At 44.3% G+C, this 16,517-nt stretch overlaps 1 protein-coding gene across 1 annotated transcript in view; it reads left to right on the top strand.

Moving 5' to 3' along the window:
• The window catches only part of LOC144486238 (interferon-induced protein with tetratricopeptide repeats 5-like), a 50,392-nt gene extending 34,993 nt beyond the window's left edge, over positions 1 to 15,399 (top strand). Inside the window, exon 2 of the mRNA XM_078204306.1 lies at positions 12,605 to 15,399. Within this exon, the coding sequence (XP_078060432.1) occupies positions 12,605 to 14,087 (1,483 nt within the window). The 3' untranslated portion in view covers positions 14,088 to 15,399. The remainder of the gene's footprint in view (positions 1 to 12,604) is intronic.
• Positions 15,400 to 16,517: the final 1,118 nt, after the last annotated feature.

Below are 16,517 nucleotides of genomic sequence, written 5' to 3'. Positions count from 1 at the left end.
TATGAAATGTTTCAGTTGTATCTCTAACTTTACTCTTGGGTGTTAGTTTTCACCAGGTTTGAAACACACATGATATTGTTCACATCAACATTGAGAGTTTAGCACACGTTGAACTCAAGTTTGAAAATTGTGTTCTGAACAGCTCAGCAACTGATCCATGCCGTCACCCTGAACCGCCCTGGAAATTGGATTCAGAGACACTGAGACACTCTGGTACCAGGTGTCTGAATACCTTGTTCACGAGGCTTGACTGGCGTTGGACGTTGGGCCTCATTAACATAGTTCTGACAGGCTGTGGACACCAACTGGGTGATGAGAGGAAGCTTCCCAAACTCTGGAACACCAATTCTTGTCAGGCAGTGACCCTCAAGGTGGTGCTGGGAAAGATGGAAGTTGTGGACGGGAGTAGGGTGGTGAGGGGGGCGGGGGGGGTGGGTGGGTGTCGGCGTCGCATGGCAGTGATTGAGACTGTGGACTGGCAGAGTTTATACAGGAGAAGATAATGTAAACAGATCAATAGGGAGAAAGTGGAATAGAAATTTATCCACAGCATTTCTTAAACACAGGGGTCATGCTTCATGCCTGCTCCATTCCTAAAATTATGCAGATATTCAGCATGCAGATTTGCTGTTCCCTCTCATTCCCCCTATGGCAGCACTGATCAAGCAGGGTCCGTGTTGCTGTGGGTGTGTGCGCTCAGCTGGTGGATGCTGTGGGAGCAGCTGCATTTGGGCCTGGTGCGGACAACCTGTTCTCCCTAAAGGCACTCTGTTCTCTGAAAATCACTGGCCGGGATTTTTAGTATGACAGCATCTCCTGTCCTAACATCCAAACAATTGGATGTCCTAACATTTGAATTCCTGTCGAACGTGCCCGCGGACAGAACCTCCTCTGCAACCATTTCTGCCCAAAATCAAAAGGGGGCTTCTGATGGAGGCAACTCCCGACTCCCCTTCCCGCACTAGGCCGGAAGCTGATTATGTTCAGGTTTTCCCCATATCTAGGTACTCCTCCCGCCAGCTTAATAACTTGAGACATGAGCGAAATTATTCCAAAATATCCTTACTCTAAACTGAGTATCTAACCTTTTAAATAACACGACCACTGGATCACATTTACAACTGAACACATGTGACAAGTCAAAAGGTTGAAAAGACCCAAGCCAGAATTTTCCGACTGTTCAAGTGGGTGGGACTTTCTCATCCCGCTGCAGTGGACGGAGGTTTGTCTTGCCTCCAAATTCACCATCTTTGTTGCAGCGGGATTGTGGTGTGGATGGGGGGGCGGGGGTAAGATGGTGCCCCCTGCGTCGTTACAAATAAACTTCAATTTAGCCATGGGGCTGAGTGTCACCATGACAACATGAGGACAGAGGCTGCTAGCATGGCAGCAGACCCTGCGTGAGCATCTATCCAATGATAGGGTGTCAGGTAGGATACACTGGAAGTGACTGAAGCAGCCACCAGTTGGAAAATCATCAACTTCCAAAGCACCATAACCATCGGTGTCACAGGCCAGAATTTCATACTCTGCAAGTCCCAAACAATACGTGAATAAGCATCAAGCAGGGAATGTCCATTTTGATGACGTTGGTTTTCTGCACCTGATGAATTTACCTTTTGGTTTCAAATCTCTGTTTCAAATACAATTCCATCAAAACCACTGAACTCTGAATGGAATGAAGGAGGTGGTTGGTGGACATATATAAATGTGTGTGTTGCAAAAACTAAGCGCACTAAATTCTTGCGGCTGATCTAATAACAGAAGCGCAGTGAACGAATATACTGACTATTCACTCAGATCATCATGAGGTAAGACAGATTTTCTTGTGCCACTATTGTGTAGAGTGTAGTCAGCTTGCTGTAATCATGAGTTTAAAACACTAACACAATACTGACATGGAGAGAATGATCTTAGATTAAAGAATGTACTAATAAGAGACCGTCAGTGTAAAAAACAGTTTGTTTCAACAACAAATCATAGAATCATAGAATCCTACAGTGCAGAAGGAGGTCATTTGGCCCATCGAGTGTGCATCCACCACAATCCCACCCAGGCCCTATTCCCCATAATGCATTTACCCGAGCCAGTCCCCTGACACTAAGGGGCAATTTAGCATGGCCAATCCACCTAACCTGCACATCTTTGGACTGTGGGAGCAAATCAGAGCACCCAGGGGAAACCCACACAGACACGAGGAGAATGTGCAAACTCCAATCAGACAGTGACCCGAGCCAGGAATCGAACCTGCGTCCCTACATTATTTCTCATTTAAAACATGTATTTTGAATTTATAAAACAGATGCAGATTGCTTTTAGAATACATTTTGTAAAATTTCAGCCTAACAGCGAGATACAGCAGGGTTTGATGGGATGAGGCAGTTAGATAGAGCCTGCATTCTGCGAGACAATAGACTTACTGAATGCAGCCACTTTATCTGCAGTTGTCGGGAACAAAATGGCTACCGGTGTCAGCTCAAAGCTGATAACAGAGGTGCAAGACAGACGTAAGGGTCACGTGGGTTTGAGTCTGTAGGAATATTGCCTTTAACCTTTACTGTCCAGTGTCTTGTGTAGCTGGGCAACCAGGGGAGGTTATATCCGATACCTTAAGCTAATGAAATCCCATGTGACCAAGGTGTGACTCGTAATTGGCTGGAATTGATGACAGGGTGAGTTATCGATTGATTTGTATACATGTTTACTGGATCATGTCTACCAGAAAGGTGGGAAATACGATTTTGAAAATGTATAATTGCCCTCACGGAGACATTGTACTTTAGAGTGGTGTTGGGTTTGTCAGAGCTTCCGAGTGGGGTGCTAACCATCTAATATCATTCTCAGATTTGATCGATTGGTCAATAATAGACACACCTTTGAATCAGGACACTGAGTTCATGAGTAGTGTACTTAGCTTAAGTTTTAGCAATCCACAGCCTCAAAAGAAAACCCCCATCAACACAGCTATAGCTCAGTGCTATCACTGCTGCCTCAGTGTCATAGTGTTGTGGGTTCATGTCACTCCAGAGACTTGAGCACATAATCCAGGCCTGTTGTCAACGCAGTGACTACATTGCCTGAGATGAGAAATACAATTCAGACAATGTCTGCCCTCTCATTTGGGCTTTGAACATCCAGTGGCACTCCAGCAAAGAAAACATAGAGTGGAATGGTCCAAGGATCCATATTTATCTCTTAGCCAAAATCGCGCAAACAGATGATTTAGTCATGATCACATTGTGTTTTTGGGAACTTGCTGTGTAGAAACTGGCTGACACATTTCCCACATTATAGAGTCATAGACGTTTACAGCATGGAAATTGGCCCTTCAGCCCAACTTGTCCATGATGTCCCTTTTTTTTAAAAACCCCTAAGCTTATCTCACTGGCCTGCATTTGGCCCATATCCCCCTATACCCATCTTATCCATGTAACTATCTAAATGCTTTTTAAAACACAAAATTGTACCCGCCTCTAATACTACCTCTGGCAGCTTGTTCCAGACACTCACCACCCTCTGGTGAAAATATTGCCCCTCTGGACACTTTTGTATCTCTCCCCTTAAACCCATGCCCTCTGGTTTTAGACTCCCCTACCTTTGGGAAAATATATTGACTATCTAACTGATCTATGCCCCTCATTATTTTGTACACCTCTATAACATCACCCCTCAGCCTCCTACGCTCCAGAGAAAAAAGTCCCAGTCTATCCAGCCTCTCCTTTTAACTGAAACCATCAAGTCCCGGTAGCATCCTAGTAAATCTTTTCTGCACTCTTTCTAGTTTAATCATATCCTTTCTATAATAGGGTGACCAGAACTGTACACAGTATTCCAAGTGTGGCCTTACCAATGTCTTGTACAATTTCAACAAGACGTTCCAACTCCTGTATTCAATGTCCTGACCAATTGTAATAGTGACTATAATTTAAAAGTGATTCATTGAGAGGAGAGCGCATTGGGACATCCAGAGGATTGAGAAATTCTCTATCAAAATGCAAGTCTTTCATTGACATAATATCCTTTATATGATGCTAATTAAAACATAGGGGTCAGTGTTGGAAAGTGTTCTGAAATGGGAGTTAACTCACAAATTCATCCCTGGGTGAAATTTATTTTGGATTTACCTCTGCCAGAAATCCCAAAAAATGAAAAAACGGGGAAAATGTAAAATGGGAAGAGAAAGCTGAGCATTGCATCCTCACTCCTCAGACCACCATTGTATGGAGAGAACCACAACCACCCAGGTGTGGGGGTGGGGGTGGGGTGGGGGGGTGGGGGTGGGTGGGGGGGGGGGTGCAGGTGGAGGGCATTCAGTGGGAAATGGACCAAAGTCCCTTCCTCCCAACTGGTGTATCACCAGCCTGTTATCCAGCTGTAAACATAAATCTTTTCCAGGTACTTATTTTAGTGTAACAAACCAAAGAACAGGAGTCAACTCAAATTCACTTAAATGAAACATTTCATTGTCCACTTTAATTACCAAACTCATTAATTCACAAGTTGCAACACTTCAACTCATTTCATTTTAACTTATTTCACTTCAATTCTCTGACTCTAACATTAATTCTAAACTTTTAGCTGAAAATGAATACTACCCCAGTTTGAGCGAATTGGCCAGGTCCGTTCCCGATGAAGATTCTTCCGTGTGGTTCTTTGTCTTCTCTGAGGATGTTCCTTCAGGGCACACTTGCGATGATGGGCCTTGAAAATAAACGTTGAGACACATTTCTTTATCCCCAAACTTTCCAAATCTTCCAGAAGGTTCTCTGGCACTCAGCGAATGACATCACCAGAAACCAATCACAATGTTCAATCACAGCCCAATGGAGGTACTCATAAACAACTCCATAATGTTTATCCCAAAGTGCACATATGTCACATAGTCTCAACCATATATGGACATGGCAGCAAACCTTGGTGCCAAATGGTCCAGCATAACGCAAATAATTGCCCATATTTGGTCAACACAGGAAGTGGTCAAAGCCCACAGGACAGGTCACAACTTGCAGCAGCCTTCTAACCTGCATCTGTGTTTAATTATAACTTTACCAATGTTCCCAGCATGCTTGTCTTTCATTGTCACAATTGATCTCACAGCTAATATTGCCATTGTTATTGCTGTTGTTGTTGTCCATCTGACATCAAACAAACCAGGGTGGGGTGGCAGCAAGGTGGCAAAGCAACAGAATGATCCTTGGACAGAAATTGTCCAGCAGCGGGCACCTCTCCTTCTCTCCTGTCCCCAGTCACAATGTTTCTGTAAAGATAAAAGGTAAAGTCGCCACAGTCAATCATGACCAAAGGCTGCTCTCCCACTTTGAGGGGAAGAGCTGACTAGTGGTGATTTAACCTGAGAATCACCACACCTCAGGCAAGAGACAAGGTTGAGAAGCTGAGCCTTCATGAATATAAACACTGGCTCATTCAGTGGTGATCAATAAAATACCATTGCTAATGTTTGGAAAGCCTCTGTTCCTGTTGATAGAGACACTGCCTCTTCCTACAGTTGCTTTGTAATGCCACAACTCCCTGGTTGGCAGTGCTGACTCCCAGAAAGGTACTTGGTCTCTTCAAAGCAGGGTCAGAATGTGAAGTCCCACTTCTCCCACCGCAAAGATCAAACTCAACCTGAGGGGAGATAAAACGTTAGAACAAAGTTATCAGTGAAAAAGTGTTCTGAGATATGGTCCCCTCTCCAATGCTTCCACAGTTGTAAAGCAACTAGACAATGGCTGAAATTCTCCAGCCTTCATGGCAAGATTTTCTGGTGCGAATTCAGTGAATGCAGATTTGGCTGAACGCCAAATTCTCTGTCCGAGCTGACAGCAGTGATGGGGCGTGAATGGCTGGAGAATTCTGGTCTATATATCACCCCATTGGGCGATTCTTAATTATTAATCAAACAGCCCATTCCTTACATTCACAACACCTTTATTAATATGATATTAATAGAAATAATGTTCGATTCCTAGAGGCTGCAGGTTAATTATGGAAATTGTCAGTGCTTATTTGAATGCATTTGCTTTTGGTTTCCTCCACTATGAAGGTCAGTGCAAAACATTGTTTAACCACTCCTGCCATTTCCTTAATCCCTGTTTTAATTTCTCCTGCCTGTGCCTCTTAAGCAAGTTAAATGATCCAAGATCCTAGTTTAAATCATTCTCTTCTCAGCACCTCCTTTTCCCTCGGCACAGAATTCCCAATCTCACCAAATTCCTTTATCACTCTTTAGATCTGCTCAGCACTGAGTTAGCAAGTTATTGTGTCAAAAATGCAGATTTTTCAGAAGAAAGCAGAGTAATAAATCAGGGGTGTGATCGTACCAGCCTGCCATGCCAGTCGATCAAAGTGGGGTGAGCCGGGAAGATAGCATGAGAAGCCAAAAATTGTTATCTCCCAGCCCCATTTTAGCTGCTTTTTCTGGGCTTTACACCCAGAAAAAGCATGAATCTCATTCCTAGACTGCCCGCATCTCCATATAATAATCGGGTCCGTCATGGCTGCTTCCCTCCTCCCGGATGCTTTACATCCACCATCATCCTCAACACCGGTGCCCCACAAGGCTGTGTTCTCAGCCCCTTACTATACTCGTAATACACCTCTGACTGTGTGGCCAAATTCCCCTCCAACTCGATTTTCAAGTTTGCTGATGAACATCACCATAGTGAGTCAGATCACAAACAATGACGAGACGGAGTACAGGAAAGAGATAGAGAATCTGGTGAACTGGTGCGGCAACAATAATCTCTCCCTCAATGTCAGCAAAATGAAGGAGATTGTCATTGACTTCAGGAAGCATAGTGGAGGGTATGCCCCTGTTCACATCAATGGGGATGAAGTAGAAATGGTGTAGAGCTTCAGGTTTTTAGGTTTCCAGATCACCACCAACATGTCCTGGTCCCCCCAAGCCAATGCTGTAGTTAAGGAAGCCCACCAACGCCTCTACTTTCTCAGGAGACTGAGAAAATCTGGCATGCCCAATAGGATTTTCACCAATTTTTACAGATGCACCATAGAAAGCATTCTTTCTGGTTGTATCACAGTTTGGTATGGCTCCTGCTCTGACCAAGACCGCAACAAACTACAAAAGGATCATGAACGAAGCCCAGTCCATCATGTAAACTAGCATCCCATTTATTGACACTGTCTACACTTCCCACTGCCTCAGAAAAGCAGCCAGCATAATCAAGGACCCTACGCACCCCGGACATTCTCACTTCCACCTTCTTCCATTGGGAAAAAGATACCAAAGTCTGAGGTCACATACCAACCAACTCAAAAATAGCTTCTTCCCTGCTGCCATCAGACGTTTGAATGGACCTACCTCACATTAAGTTGATCTTTCTCTACACTCTAGCTATGATTGTAACACTACATTCTGCACTCTCTCCTTTCCTTCTCTATGTACTCTATGGGAGTATTTTATAGACCTCCGAAAAGTTCCAGAGATGTAGAGGAAAAGATTGCAAAGATGATTCTGGATAGGAGCGAAAGTAACAGGGTAGTTGTTATGGGGGACGTTAACTTTACAAATATTGACTGGAAAAGCTATAGTTCGAGTACTTTAGAGGGGTCGGTTTTTGTCCAATATGTGCAGGAAGGCTTCCTGACGCAGTATGTAGATAGACCAACAAGAGGCGAGGCCACATTGGATTTGTTACTGGGTAATGAACCAGGCCAGGTGTTAAATTTGGAGGTAGGTGAGCACTTTGGTGACAGTGACCACAATTCGATTACGTTTACCTTAGCAATGGAAAAGGATAGGTACATACCAAAGGGCAAGAGTTATAGCTGGGGGAAAGGAAATTATGATGCGATTAGGCGAGATTTAGCTCGCATAGGTTGGGGAAGGAAACTGCAGGGGATGGGCACAATTATAATGTGGAACTTGTTCAAGGAACAGCTACTACACGTCCTTGATAAATATGTACCTGTCAGGCAGACGTGTGAGGGAACCATGGTTTACTAAGGTGGTTGAATCTCTTGTGAAGAGGAAGAAGGAGACTTATGTTAAGATGAGACGTGAAGGCTCAATTAGGGCACTTGAGAGTTACAAGTTAGCCAGGAAGGACCTAAAGAAAGAGTTAAGAAGAGCCAGGAGGGGACATGAGAAGTCTTTGGCAGATAGGATCAAGGAAAACCCTAAAGCTTTCTATAGGTATGTCAGGAATAAAAGAATGACTAGGGTAAGATTAGGGCCAGTCAAGGACAGTAGTGGGAAGTTGTGCGTGGAGTCTGAAGAGATAAGAGAGGCACTAAATGAATATTTTTTGTCGGTATTCACACTGGAGAGGGACAGTGTTGTCGAGGGGAGTACTGAGATGCAGGCTGTTGGACTGGATGGGATTGATGTTCATAAGGAGGAGGTGTTAGCAATTCTGGAAAGGGTAAAAATAGATAAGTCCCCTGGGCCGGATGGGATTTATCCTAGGATTCTCTGGGAGGCTAGAGACGAGATTGCAGAGAACTTTGGCCTTTGATCTTTGTGTCGTCATTGTCTACAGGAACAGTGCCAGAAGAACATAAGAACATAAGAACATACGAAATAGGAGCAGGAGTAGGCCATCTAGCCCCTCGAGCCTGCCCCGCCATTCAATAAGATCATGGCTGATCTGAAGTGAATCAGTTCCACTTACCCGCCTGATCCCTATAACCCCTAATTCCCTTACCGATCAGGAATCCATCTATCCGTGATTTAAACATATTCAACGAGGTAGCCTCCACCACTTCAGTGGGCAGAGAATTCCAGAGATTCACCACCCTCTGAGAGAAGAAGTTCCTCCTCAACTCTGTCCTAAACCAACCCCCCTTTATTTTGAGGCTGTGCCCTCTAGTTCTAGTTTCCTTTCTAAGTGGAAAGAATCTCTCCACCTCTACCCTATCCAGCCCCTTCATTATCTTATAGGTCTCTATAAGATCCCCCCTCAGCCTTCTAAATTCCAACGAATACAAACCCAATCTGCTCAGTCTCTCCTCATAATCAACGCCCCTCATCTCTGCTATCAACCTGGTGAACCTTCTCTGCACTCCCTCCAAGGCCAATATATCCTTCCGCAAAAATAAGGGGACCAATACTGCACACAGTATTCCAGCTGCTGCCTCACCAATGCCCTGTACAGATGCAGCAAGACACCTCTGCTTTTATATTCTATCCCCCTTGCGATATAGGCCAACATCCCATTTGCCTTCTTGATCACCTGTTGCACCTGTAGACTGGGTTTTGCGTCTCATGCACAAGGACCCCCAGATCCCTCTGCACAGCAGCATGTTGTAATTTCTTTCCATTAAGATAATAATCCAATTTGCTGTTATTTCTTCCAAAGTGAATAACCTCGCATTTGTCAACGTTATACTCCATCTGCCAGATCCTCGCCCACTCACTCAGCCTGTCCAAATCTCTCTGCAGACCTTCTACGCCCTCCACACGATTCACTTTTCCACTTATCTTTGTGTCGTCTGCAAACTTTGTTACCCTACACTCAGTCCCCTCCTCCAGATCGTCTATATAAATGGTAAATAGTTGAGGCCCCAGTACCAATCCCTGCGGCACGCCACTAGTTACCATCTGCCAACCAGAAAAGCACCCATTTATTCCGACTCTCTGCTTCCTGTCGGATAGCCAATCCCCAATCCACGCTAACACCCTACCCCCAACTCCGTGTGACCCAATCTTCTTCAGCAACCTTTTATGAGGCACCTTATCAAACGCCTTTTGGAAATCCAAAAACACCGCATCCACCGGTTCCCCTCCGTCAACCGCACTAGTCACATCTTCATAAAAATCCAACAAGTTCGTCAAGCACGACTTTCCCTCATGAATCCATGCTGCGTCTGCTTAATCGAACCATTCTTATCCAGATGGCCTGCTATTTCTTCTTTAATGATAGATTCCAGCATTTTCCCAACTACAGACGTTACGGCCTGTAGTTATCCGCCTTTTGTCTATTTCCTTTTTTAAACAGCGGCGTAAGATTAGCCGTTTTCCAATCCGCCGGCACTACCCCAGAATCCAACGAATTTTGATAAATAACCACTAACGCATCCGCTATTACCTCTGACATTTCTTTCAGTACTCTGGGATGCATTCCATCCGGGCCCAGGGACTTGTCCACCTTCAGTCCCGTTAGTCTACCAAGCACTGCCTCCCTGGTGACGTTAATTGTACTGAGTACCTCTCCTCCTACCAACTCTCTATCGTTAATATTCGGTAAACTATTTGGGTCTTCCACCGTGAAGACCGACACAAAAAACTTATTTAAAGTTTCAGCCATTTCCTCATTTCCCACTATTAAATCCCCCCTCTCGTCCTCCAAGGGTCCAACATTCATTCTTGCCACTCTATTCCTTTTTATCTTTGTAAAAACTTTTACTATCATTTTTTATATTTAGAGCTAGCCTAGCTTCATAACCTATCTTTCCTTTCTTTATCGCTTTCTTAGTCGTTCTTTGTTGTTTCTTAAAGTTTTCCCAATCTTCCGATTCTCCACTATTTTTGGCCACTCTGTACGCATCGGTCTTGAATTTAATACTCTCCTTAATTTCCTTCGTTATCCACGGCTGGTTATCCCTTTTCTTACAACCCTTCTTTATCACCGGAATATATTGTTGCTGAGTACTGAAAAGGATCTCCTTAAAAATCCTCCACTGTTCCTCATGTGTCCTACCTACCAGTCTGCTCTCCCAGTCCACCTTAGCCTCCAAAGAGTGGAGGATAGCAAATGTTGTCTCCTTGTTCAAGAAGGGGAGTAGGGACAACCCTGGTAATTATAGACCGGTGAACCTTACTTCTGTTGTGGGCAAAGTATTGGAAAGGATTATAAGAGATAGGATTTATAATCACCTAGAAAGGAATAATTTGATTAGGGATAGTCAGCATGGTTTTGTGAAGGCTAGGTCGTGCCTCAGAAACCTTATTTGAGTTCTTTGAGAAGGTGACCAAAGAGGTGGATGAGGGTAAAGCAGTTGATGTGGCGTATATGAATTTCAGCAAAGCGTTTGATAAGGTTCCCCATGGTAAGCTTTTGCAGAAAATACGGACACATGGGATTGAGGGTGATTTAGTGGTTTGGATCAGGAATTGGCTAACTGTAAGAAAACAAAGGGTGGTGGTTGATGGGAAATATTCATCCTGGAGTTCAGTTACTAGTGGTGTACCGCAAGGATCTGTTTTGGGGCCACTGCTGTTTGTCATTTTTATTAATGACCTGGATGAGGGCGTGGAAGGATGGATTAGTAAATTTGTGGATGACACTAAAGTCGGTGGAGTTGTAGACAGTGCGGAGGGAAGTGGCAGGTTACAGAGGGACATAGATAAGCTGCAGAGCTGGGCTGAGAGGTGGCAAATGGAGTTTAATGCGGAAAAGTGTGAGGTGATTCACTTTGGAACGAGTAACAGGAATACAGAGTACTGGGCTAATGGTCAGATACTTGGTAGTGTGGATGAACAGAGGGATCTGGGTGTCCATGTGCATAGATCCCTGAAAGTTGGCACCCAGGTTGATAGGGTTGTTAAGAAGGCGTACGGTGTGTTAGCTTTTATTGGTAGAGGGGTTGACTTTCGGAGCCAGGAGGTCATGCTGCAACTGTACAAAACTCTGGTGCGGCCGCATTTGGAGTATTGCGTACAGTTCTGGTCGCCACATTATAGGAAAGATGTGGAAGTGTTGGAAAGGGTGCAGAGGAGATTTACCAGGATGTTGCCTGGTATGGTGGGAAAATCATATAAGGAAAGGCTGAGGGGCTTGAGGTTGTTTTCGTTAGAGAGAAGAAGTTTAAGAGGTGACTTAATAGAGGCATACAGGATGATCAGAGGATTAGATAGGGTGGATAGTGAGAGCCTTTTTCCTCGGATGGTGTTGGCTAGCACGAGGGGACATAGCTTTAAATTGAGGGGTGAGAGATATAGGACAGATGTTAGAGGTAGTTTCTTTACTCAGAGAGTAGTAAGGGCGTGGAATGCCCTGCCTGCAGCAGTAGTGGACTCGTCAACATTAAGAGCATTCAAATGGTTATTGGATAAACATATGGATGATATTGGAATAGTATAGATTAGAGGGGCTTTAGATTGGTTCCACTGGTCGGCGCAACATCGAGGGCCAAAGGGCCTGTACTGTGCTGTAATGTTCTATGTTCTATGTATGGTATGCTTTTTCTGTACAGCGCGCAAGGAACAATACTTTTCACTGTATACTAATACATGTGACAATAGTAAATCAAATTAAATCAAATTAAATCAAATCAAATCAAACCTCACTGGCAAGACGTCACACTGGCAAAAATCACTCCTGCTCTCCAGTGGAGACCAGTAAATGTGCCAGGGGCAGTGCCAAGCGGTGGGTCCTGAATGGGGGTGGGACAGTAGATACATTACACAAATTACATTAATAATGATTCACTTGTAATTTCAATATTGACAGACACTAGCAGCGTCCTGGTGTGTAAATCGATTGATGTGGTACAATACCATTGCTAAACATTTGTACTGCATCACTTAGGGTTAACCATAATGGCCTGGGTTAAAATTAATTCCAAGAATCAAGTGTGAAAAATGGACAAGTTACAGTTGCTGCTGAAGTGGATTATGAAAGATTTGTTTCTCTTGCAGTGACCAAGAGAAGGATTTATTGAAAATGAAGCTCGATTGGCTTCAATGTCACTTCACGTGGGCGCCACAGAAAGAAAACATTGACTTGGACAATATGAAGCAAAGATCAGAAGATTCAATACAGCTTGATGTGAAATATCAAGCCACGTCTTACAACCAACTCGCTTTTATAAACTATCTGCAAGGAAACTGTGAGGAGGCGATCCAAAACTTACAGGAAGCTGAAAAGATTCTGAGGGAGAATCATGAAGATGAATTTGAAAAAAGAATCATCGTCACCTATGGAAACCGTGCCTGGGTCAATTATCACATGGGACAACTGACAGAGGTTCAGTCCTACCTCGACAAACTGGAGAGGATCTGTCAACAATTTCCTGATGCCTCTCGGTATACAGCAATGATACCTGAAGTGTACGGGGAGAAGGGTTGGGCACTGCTGAGCTCTGCTGCTCAATATTATGAAGATGCAATGGAATGTTTTAAAAAGGCTCTGGAGGAAGCTCCGGAGAATACGGAATGGACTTTTGGATATGCTACTGCCCTATCTCGTCTGGAATGGTTTTCTGGTACCCCAGAGAGTCATGGGCCCAGTGAAGCAATGAAGCAGTTCAGACGTGTGCTGGAGCTTGATCCAGATCACACTGTAGCCATGGTGCTGCTGGCTCTAAAACTACAACAGTTCTATCAGAAGGAGGAAGCATTGAAATTCATTGAGGAAGCGTTGCAGAAATCCCCTGATCTTCCATACGTGCTTCGTTATGCTGCAAAGTTTTACAGAAAGGAAGGAGATGTGGAAAAAGCTGTGGAACTGTTGAAGAAAGGATTAGAAATTACCCCAAACTCTACTTTCTTACACAATCAAATAGGTCAGTGTTACAGAATCAAATTGGACGAACTGATGAAATATCCAGACAGCAAAGGTCCTCGCAATGCTGCTCTTCAACAAAGAGCTGGACTGATCAAACTATGCAAGTTTCATTTTCAAAAAGCTTTAGAAAACCGACCATTAACATCTATTAAACCACACCTGGATTTTGCAGGAATCTGTTCACTAAATGCAGAATATCGCAAAGCAAAAGAGATCTATAACCACTTACTGACACTGAAGGGTATACGTCCAGAGAATAAACAGGCAATATGTTTACAGGCTGGGTTATTTGAACTAAATCACATTAAATCAGAATCAAATGCCACGGCCCATTTTCTGGAAGGAATGAAAGTCAATTATGACTCAATAGAACAGAAAAAGTGTCGAGAAAACCTGGAGATGATAGCAGCAAGACACCTTCGCCGGAATCCGAGAGAAAGCAAGGCCCTTGGTGTTTATGGGTTCCTGCACCAGCTGGATGGGGAGAGATGTGAAGCTATTAAATGCTTTGAAAAGGCTTTGGAGTTTGATCCTGACAATGAAGAATATCTAAGTGCTCTTTGTGAATTACGCCTTTCCATCAAGGCCGACAATCACTCTCCCAGTGAAAACTAAACACATTTTGGAAAGTGTACTGAAGGCCCTGACCTATAAACAGGTTTCGTCAGCTACATTTTCATTTATATTCCAATGGCTCCTTTGTTCCAATGAGTACTGGTTCATGTGTTTAATTTTCAAATAATAATCTTACTGTAATTACTCTAAGTCTGTGCTTCATACAGAAACATTAACCAGAGTGGGAAACCTACCATTTATTTCCCCAACCTCAGAGCTTTTACTGAATGCGAAAAGGACAATATTACCGAAGAATTTGGGGAATTCGAGATAGTTGATGCTATTGGACAGTCACAATAATTCTTTATGAATTATACAAACTTGTTGAAAGCAGTAAGAAAACTAACATGGGCCTGATTTTAACTCCAGGTGGATTTTGGGTGAGTGGTGAGGGGATTTGGAAACTCGCTGATTTCTGTAGATTCTGGGTGTGGGGATCAGGACAGAGTTGGCAGCGCAATCGGAGCCCAACGATGTCACCGGAGCCCAGTCCGTGTATGTTAATGAGGACCCACCCACTTTGGGTGAGCAGTTTAACCCAGTTTCCACCAGGTGGGTAGGTTTAAAAACACCTCCATCAAATTCTAATGTAACCTCGATAACTGGGAGATAAATATAAACTGATGGCCAAATATAGATTAAAGTATGTTTTGTTTGGATCTCCATTTGTTTTGTGATTTTAATAGGAAATTATTCTAGCTGGTATTTTAAGCTTCAGTGAACTCTGTGTGATTTATACTCTGCTGATGGTAATGACAGTGTAATAACAATATCCAATCCAGCCTGTAGTGGGTATAATAAAACCACTCTGGCACCCGATCTCTCACTTGCTGCCTCTTCTCAGGAAAGTTGCCCATTGGGTGAAAGGCTTTCCACATGTGACACTGGAGAAAGGGCCAACAGTCAGTGCAGCCCCTTCAGATAAAGCAACTCTTGATTCTGTTGCTCTGAGGATTTGCTGACAGACGATCAGACTCCCATCCAGAGCGTTCATTCAGATCTCAGTCTTTGTCACTGGGAGTCTCCCTGTCCTGTAACTTGTCAGCTTCACCAACTCTTCATCAAACCATCCCAGACCCTCACTGGCCAACACAGAGCAGCTCGGACAATACCCGGGAAAGACCATTTTCTACCGACTGTCACCATCTCACTGAAGGGGAAAGCAGTAAATGGGGGAAGGCTAAAGGATATAAAAATGGGTTAAATTGGGTTAAAAGGAATAAAACACAATGGCTGCAGATACTGATTTTTAATTGTAATTGTATCGAATGAGTTTGAATGGTAAAATAACCAATAAAATGGAATTGTGGCTAAGATTTTGCTTGTGCTGCAAATTTTTTCATGAACAACATTTCATTCTGGTAAGGAAAGTGGTCCGTGACTTTCTCTGAATCTTTCAAGGATATTTGGGACTTTGTTGTGTGCAAATTGAGTGCTGCATTTCCCATATTACAGTAGCAACTACACTTTAAAAGGGATTTATTGCCGGGAAGGTGCATTGGAAGATCTCAAGCATTGTGAGAGGCGCCATGGAAATGCAACACATTTTTTTCATCTAATCTTCATATGATGCAAATTAAAGCATAAGTATCAGTGTTCTGAAATGGGAGTCAAATCACATTCATCACTGGGTGAGAAACACGAGTCTGGATTTAACTTCTGTTCTAATGGTGGCGAATTTCCCAGAAAAAAACAATCTGCCCAATGGGCAGGAAAAAGGGAGATTTTCCTGCCAATTCTTTGGGGTGTACTTAGTTGAGTGAATTTACAGCACTCTGTGCGTTACAGAGTCCGCCGAGGGACTCAGGCGGTAACGGGACCTAATCCCTCCCGAGGGGCCGGAATCAGCGTGTTGAGTGGGCCACTGAGAATGCACTCATCTCTCAGTAGGGATGGCCCCCTCTCCCATCACCAGCCTCCCGATTGCTGACCTCCCAATGTTATCCCTGACCCCACCCCCACCCCCCCCCACCCCGATCGTCGACTTCCCCGACTACCGCCCCCACCCACCCCCCCAGATCGCTGGCTTCCCTGACCATACTCCCATGTCCCTGATTGCTGGCCTCCCTGACACCCCCCGCACCCACCAACCCCCACCGCTCCCCCCCCCCCAACCATGGCCAGCTCCGATCGCCCCCCTCCCTCCCCCACGTATCCATAATGCAGAGTGCACAGTGACTCCCTCCCCCCTCACCACCACCAATTGCCCCCTCCCCCAAGTAGGCCCCACCACCTCAGACCCCACTCTGGCCCAGTGGTCAGTGCCAGGCTGGCACTGCCCAAGGAACAATCCCCCCACCCCATTCATACTTTCATGTTCAATTTGTCTCATAATAAAGAATAACATTTCATTAGCCATCTTAATTACTTGCTGTACCTGCAGACTAACCTACTGTGAGCCATGTACTAGAACACCTGGATTTTGTGATT

Source organism: Mustelus asterias, unplaced genomic scaffold (assembly GCF_964213995.1).
Source record: "Mustelus asterias unplaced genomic scaffold, sMusAst1.hap1.1 HAP1_SCAFFOLD_301, whole genome shotgun sequence".
NCBI lineage: Eukaryota > Metazoa > Chordata > Chondrichthyes > Carcharhiniformes > Triakidae > Mustelus > Mustelus asterias.
Note: the sequence above shows the minus strand (reverse complement) of the source record. Positions and strands in the feature narration are given on the sequence as shown.